Below are 7,596 nucleotides of genomic sequence, written 5' to 3'. Positions count from 1 at the left end.
GAAACAGAACAAGCAATCACGAGAAAGATGAACAACACTTCTTCGTTTGACTGGCACGAAGTGTAAGAAAAAATGAAGACTTTTGGATGTGGTGGGCTAAAACGAATCAAAGATATTTATGTGGTTATAGATCATCTCGTTAAGCGTAAAAAGTAAAGTTTAAAGTTGAATTGTTCCCAAATAAGGAAATATATCATTTTTTTTTTTGACAAACTAAATAGGAAAGTGTATCACACAAATTGGGACAGAGGAAGTATAATTGAGGAAGCAGTAGTATTGCAAGAAGCATGAATTACCTAGCGTGCCATAATTCCACTATGATTTTTCCTTATCAAATACTCCCTCCGGATAAAAAAGTGTCCACTTAGCCATTTTTTCTTGGGTAAAAAAAGTGTCTCACTTATTAAATCAAGAAACAATTAACCTTATCTTTCCAGATTTGCCCCTATTAAGTGTTATGTGATCAAATCTCAAAGCCTATTTAATTAAGGATAGTTTTGTCAATTTGCATATTTTTTTTCTTGAAGAGTGCAAATGGCTAAGTGGACTCTTTTTTTGATCCGGAGGGAGTAATAAAAATAGAAATATTGCACTATGATTTCATGCTGAAACTAAATTAACAAAGCAATCTCTAGAACAAAAGAATGCGGGAAAGGTAAATGAATGAAACAATAAACTAAAACAGGGTACAAATTGTTTAAGGTTGCATTAGTTCTAAGAGAAATTCTGAACCTTGTGTAGAAGGTAAATGAATGAAACAATAAACTAAAACAGGGTACAGATCAATGACTATTCCCCTTTCCAGTTAAGAATACTGGGAACTAACATATGATGAGTTAAAAGCAATTTACTGAAGAAGTGAAAGGGAGAGGGAAAAGCAGCAAAAATGATAGAAGATTTCTTTTTCGAGAATGGTAACAGTGACAATATTATTGAAAAACTTCATCAGAAAGACTGCAGGAATCCATATTTACAGTTCATAGACCAACAAAAAGAAAATTCTTATTCTTCTACACGACTCCTATGATGCAAAGTGTAGATTCTGCATCTTCAACTAAGTCTTCTTTACACAAAAAAAACATAAGAAGACAACTCATCTTAATTTTCTGAACACGGCTACCACTATCCTCAAACCATCTTGCATTCCTTTCATTCCATATTGACAACAAAATGCACGCACGGATTGTTTTCGACCATTTCTGCCTCACATTGCTTACCAAGCCGTCCCAGCTGGCCCAATTGATTCCTTATACAACAAAGGATATCCGAACTCATTCATTACTTCAAAGGTAGAGAACATAAGATGCTCATAGTCATTTGGTGTTTTTCCATTTGCCTTATGTCCATCCCCATAAACTAGCAAGACGTATGAAGATTCACTGTACTACAAATTCTGAATTACACTCTGGAAGAGAGTATAATTCAAGTTTCTTGCTCAGCTTCTCCGACTCATCATCATTAGATAAGTGTATCAATTCTACCGTGGTTTCATATGAGTTTCATATGAGCTTCGACAGCAACATAGAGAAAATCCGAAGAAGTTACCATTTACGTACCAATTTTTACCCAACCTGACCACTAGCTCATTTCCACAGAGTCCCCTATGGTTGAACCAAATTGGGATCTCTATACCAGGATGCACCATGGTGAACACTCTCTGAGACAGACAAGGAATTAGAAGTGGAGATGGCATGTTGCAGGGAGAAGATACACTGAAATAGGATTTGTGCTAAGGAATCATTAGTTAAAGAAGCATTGAACACATCATACTCATCATACATGGGTGTAAATAATACAAGCTGTGATTTGTTGTACCTGGCCACCAAATTCTGTATACTTTTCAGAGCCACCTTAAAATTTACAGTCACGGTAGCTATTTTTGGTGGAAGCTCTTTAAGCATCTTGCAATTTGCTAAGTCCAAATCTTCAACGCGCCGTCGTATGCTATGTTCCAGGATCATTTTTCACAGTAACAAGATATTTACCCATATCATTTTATCAAATCATGCATTTCAATTGTATATTCTTCAGAGACGAACACAAGAGATTTTTCAATTAGGACACTCAATCTGATAGTAAGTTCAAATCCACAACTCTCAAGGATATTTATGATGTAATATTCATCATACCCTCGAGAAAAACATACTATATCTAGAAATATCTCTTGCTCCAATCCATCAAAGCTTATTTTGAGTTGTCTAACAATTTCTTATCCAAAGTTATTCGCCATCGCTCTATAGCACTTCTCCATGCAGTTATGTCTTTCCTACAAGAAAGCACCCCCACACTTTCCGGGCTAAAGAAAGCACCGCCTCTAGCATGATTTTTGCTACTTCAAAACACTTATCTGGAACTTTTTCTTGAAAGCGTGTTGATTGAACAAGAGAACAACTTCATGGTTAGCTAGCGTAGTCACTTACCAATTGCTTGTCTTTAGTTGTTATAAATTCTACTGTTGTTACCAAACCAACTAGGATCTCCTTCAAAGTATTCCAAATGGTCTATATGATCTATGTCATCAAGCACAATTACAAATTTCTTAAAACGAAGTCTATTTGCTATGATGTTATGATAATCTTACTGTCATTACCAAACCAACCAAGATCTCCTACAAAGTAATCGAATTGGTTTATATGATCTATGTCATTGAGCACAGTTAGAACCTTCTTTGATCTATGTCATCAAGCACAATTAGAACCTTCTTAAAATGAAGTTTACTTGCTATGATGTAGTTATGATAATTCTGCTACCCTTACCATTAACATCCGCAAGGAAACAAGAAGATTCAAATTGATTAGAGAGCTCATCAAAACGGCTCTTAGAACTGTCGTCTTTCCTACTCCTCCAATACCCAAGGTACCAACAATTCGTATGTCATTAATTTCCATCCATAGCAGAGATTTCACTTGCTCCAAATGAGTATCTAGACCCATAACATCTTGGGGTGATGATAAAAGTGGCTTCCATAATGAAGAAATTTGGCAGACAATCAGCTTAATGCTCTCTGATTCATCTTGGGGTGATGATAAAAGTGGCTTGCATAATGAAGAAATTTGGCTGACAATCAGCTTAATGCTCTCTGATTCAACCCTACAACAATGAGAAGATTGTTGATACGAATTAGAATTACAAGAATTAGAAGTATTCTGTACTATTGGTAGGCATAAATCTGATAAAGGACTAAGCACATAAATATGATAGGGGACAAGGTCATTGAGGAATAATGCCTCCCAATTGATAAGACACCTATAACCTGTCCTTTGAAATATACAAAAATAAACCTGTCTAACATCAACATAAATTTTTTATTAATTAATTAAATTTTCCAGCCATGTTAGCTCAAATTTAGTGATGATCCTGTTTAACCAATTTGAAAGTGTTTTTAACAAACCAATGGAAGCATTAAATTATACCGATTATAGTGTTTTTTAAACTCACCTATTGAGGATATCACAGCCTTTCAGATTGGCCAATTGAGTAAGGGCAGTCCTCCATCTTTGCACCTTATGCATTCCTTCAACTGAGCTGGGGGAAAAACAGATCTGGAGATGGAGATTTTGTGTTTGATTCTAATTGTAGGAATCCAATGGTCACGATGAGTATATATGCACCGAGGGAAAATGACTATAATACCCTGCAATTCACTTGGTTAAAATCCATTATCATATGTACGCAATGGACAGCTAAAAGTACAAGCCAGTGATGCTATTGAGATTTTCCTACTGATTGAATTCTATTTTGGCTCACGTCATATGCAGACGGGCAACTCGCGGGAATGATCTTATTTTGGGTGTTCTTTAATTTTTGGCCATTAAATTAATGGTCTTTTATTTTTGTTCTTAGTTAGAACCTTTTGGTATTGCGTTCGAATTCCTGCTCAATCAATAATAAAAAATAAAAATATTAAGGTCAGGTAGAGTTTTGTCTTCAGGCATGCCAAAACGCTACCTTAAGGCAGAGTTTTACCTTATACCTGAATGCAAAACTCTGCCTGCAGGCAGAGTTTTGCATGTGAAGCAGAGTTTGAAAACTCTGCCTACAGGGAGAGTTTTGCATTCAAAATTTTGCTTGTTGCATGCAAATCCAAACCTCTGCCTTACGAAATTCCTCTTCTTTTTTTTTTACTGAGCTGCGATTCGAACCCAGAACCTTGGGGTATTAGGCGAAGAACAAAAATTAAAGACCAGTGCTTTTGTAGGGCAATCCGCCCAAAAAAATGTACGCAGACCCTCGAACGTGTCCGTGAAATCCATTTGGACCCTCCAATTGAGCCCGGTATCACCTGAACCCTCCGAGAAGATGTAGTAAGCCTTCTGTTTTTCTTTTATGATATGGTTGAAGAAGTTTTCATCCATCAAAAAAATTGTTGGCCTTTAAGAGAATATCTAAAAATATTTCAACAAAATAAAAAATTAACTGAAACATTACTCAACGCAATGTTGGAGATTGTAAAATATGTACCAAACATTGAAAAAAGATAGCTTTTTGATTAATTTTCTTTTTAGTGATAACTGATGCACGATGACTTGATTTCATTGTAATTCAATCAAAAATCAATTAAGTCTTGTTTTTTTCCTTGTGCAAAATGGAATGTTATCCACCCTCTAACCCTGTTGTGTGAAAATCTTTTGGATCATTTTTATTATCTCACTTTTAACCGGGACCAACTTCGAATTGTAGTTAAATTTATGTACGGTAAAATTCGAAGACTTGTTACTTTTCTTAAATGTGGAAATTTTATTGGTGAAAGAAATATTTTCCTACTTAACTTTCGGAGTTGTATTCTAATGAAAGTAGTAAATAAATGACGAGAAAAATAATTATGATTTCGAAGTTATGTCCATTCTAACATGTGCAACCAAAGTTATAAAAATCAACGTCCAAAGTAACAAAGGTTATCTGAAATTTTGCATATTTCTTGTGCAAGCAAATTTCACAAAATAATTTATCTAAACTTTAGACGTACATAAGAAGTTCGACGTGTCAAAGCGAAACTTCAGACCCAAAAATTACTACTTAATTATTAGACGTATTATCAAACATATTGTCTATGCAAGTTACATTTTCTAATTATTTTTTTCATATGGTGTTCGCCTATTCGGGTTCGATATCTAGAATGGAGTCCTGATTAATCGGAATTCATGCCTTGTAAGATAAGCAAAGTATCCATATTTTTTACATGTCTGAGACTCAAACACAAAACCTCTTATTAAGAGTAGAGAGTTCATATCCATCCCATTATAACAGCTGGTGGTTACACAAGTTATTACAGTCAAACCTCTCTATAACAGCATCGCTGAGTCCGAAATTTTTTAATTGTTATAGAGTATTGTTGTTATACACCTATAATAACATTTGTCATTTAAATAATAGTTGGCACTTATAGGCAAAAAAGATGCACAAAATCTATTTTTTTATTTTTTAATGTTATAAATAATTAACAAAATTATTTAGATTTTAAATCTCAAAGATATGCATATTTCAGTACTTAGACATTAAAAGAAAGATAATACAATTTCAATAAATTCATAATTGAATGTATAAAGTTTTAAGCTCTAACTAGGGGTGTTCACGGTTTGGTTAAAAACCGATCCAAACCGAAAATCAAAATCAAACCGATATCTACTTAGGTTAGGTTTGGTTTTGAATTTTTAAAAATCGATAATATTTGATTTGGTTTTGGTTTTACTAAAAGCAAACTGAACAAAAAAACCGAATCGAACCGACAAATTTTATACATAATTTTTATAATTATGTGTATACAATATATTAGTTTTTATAAATACTTTTAAATAATTTATATACTTTTTAAGCAATATTTAATTAATCTCTAATAGGCTAATAAACTTTATACTGTAAGCAATTTTTCAGTAGATGCTTTACTTATTTACTCAAACAAACTTTTTTCTTCCTACCTTAATATTTTAGTGATTTCTTTTCGCTGAAAGTCCTTATAATTTCTGGCCTAACTCTTCTATTTCTAACATTCTTACACTGTAAAATTAATTCGTTTTCTTAGTTATTTCATCATTTTTCAAAGACACTTAAATTCATCAAATACTCCCCTCCCAACCCCCCCCCCCCCCCCCCCCCAAAAAAAAAAAGGAAAGATCACATCGGGATCCTGACAACTAATTACGTAAGTTTTGGCACTGTTTCTATGATCCTGAAATGAAAAGAAGTCATAAACGCCTACATAAAAAAAAACATACACCGTTCACTTCAATTTATGTGAAATATTTTGTTTTTCAAGATTTAAATTATGTGAACTTTGAAAAATATTTTAGAATGTATGTTTTCATCATATTAAGATGAAAAAAATTGCAACTTATGAAGTAGTATTTTTTGTAAAGCTTTTGAATATTTAAATTTTAATCTTAAAATATTGAGTTGATCTAATCTAATTTAGTTTCGGAAAGTAATTAACTTAACTTTCGATAAATGAAGCTTGGCATTAAATTGAGACGGTAAGTGAAAGATGCTCCATCTAGATCGGTTTTGGTCATGGATTTTTTCTGTTCACCAATTTTTTTTAAAATTTTCATGCATATATTCATCTTCTCCGTTTGATGTTTGATAGTCAGAGGTGCATATAAGATTTAAGTTTTATGCGTTCACTTTTAAGGTTCTTAGTATTGAACTCATTATATATTTAAAATTATGGGTTTTATCTACTATTTGTTGTAATATTTTAGTTGATTCTTACATATAAATTTATACTTTGCGTAAAACATACTGAGTTAAAAGGAACTCAACATTAGAAAGCTGCATCTGCATCTACGTACAATGACACTTTGATGCACTGCGTTTGCATAATGACTGGAAGGTTACTTTAGTGGATGTTTATTCTTGCTCAGATATAACTTATACTTAAGAGTAATTCAATATTTTTATTCTTGTCATTATCCTTTTTCCTTTCAAATGACTTTCATTAATTAACTGCGAAAATACAATTTTCAAGAAATTAATACTTCTTTTGGTATTAGTGTGTTTTTAAATTTGTCCAATTAAATGACCCGTGTTAACAAGCTAAATAACATAAAAAGTTATGTTTTGTTAAGCTTTAGGCAAATGGAGATGAGTAATCAAGGATTCTTGGTGTAAGTTATGGGTGGGATATTGGTAGGGCGATAGGAAGAAGGGGGTGGGTAAAGAGAGAGAAGGAGAAGTAATATGGAGTGGGACCCAAAATGTACACTTGTTAATTAATGAAACCCTCATACAACTATGACATGGCATGCCTCACCCACCATAAAAAATTCTGAGCCCATCTTTGATATCGAGCATCCGGAACCAGAATCACCTGCCGAATTGCAGAAACTAAAAGGATAGTAGTGCAGAATGTCAATTTTTGAAGCTTGTCGGGACAAAATCTCAATTTCTATACCCCAATATCTTTACTCAATTGACATGCCAATTGTCTATCCAAAAGGATATTCTGTATTTCTTCAAAATACTTGGACGTTGAAGATGAGACCACATTTAAAAGGAAAACAAAAAGCAGCACTTTAAAGGTTAAAATGTGAATTCAATCCATTTACATTCTCTTTAATATTCCAAATTAAATACTTAAATAAAACATGTAGTATATTTTTC

General features: G+C 33.2%; 1 protein-coding gene across 4 annotated transcripts; it reads right to left on the bottom strand.

Moving 5' to 3' along the window:
* Positions 1 to 897: 897 nt before the first annotated feature.
* On the bottom strand, positions 898 to 3,594 carry LOC132627081 (TMV resistance protein N-like). Of its 4 annotated transcripts, none has more exons than XR_009577769.1 (3): positions 3,439 to 3,594; positions 1,816 to 3,090; positions 898 to 1,712 (listed from the first exon to the last, which is right to left on the bottom strand). XR_009577769.1 is itself a non-coding variant. In XM_060342177.1 (3 exons), the coding sequence occupies exons 1-3, from the start codon at positions 3,510 to 3,512 to the stop codon at positions 1,602 to 1,604; spliced, it is 519 nt and encodes a 172-aa protein (XP_060198160.1). In that variant the 5' UTR covers positions 3,513 to 3,594; the 3' UTR covers positions 898 to 1,601. The 4 variants fall into 4 exon arrangements, 2 of the variants coding, with proteins under 2 accessions (XP_060198160.1, XP_060198159.1); XR_009577770.1 differs by having other exon boundaries at positions 898 to 1,657; XM_060342177.1 differs by having other exon boundaries at positions 2,757 to 3,090.
* Between the last annotated feature and the right edge of the window lie 4,002 nt (positions 3,595 to 7,596).

The sequence above is a fragment of the Lycium barbarum genome, chromosome 2 (assembly GCF_019175385.1).
Source record: "Lycium barbarum isolate Lr01 chromosome 2, ASM1917538v2, whole genome shotgun sequence".
Taxonomy (NCBI): Eukaryota; Viridiplantae; Streptophyta; class Magnoliopsida; order Solanales; family Solanaceae; genus Lycium; species Lycium barbarum.
This window is presented reverse-complemented; position numbering and strand designations above follow the sequence as displayed.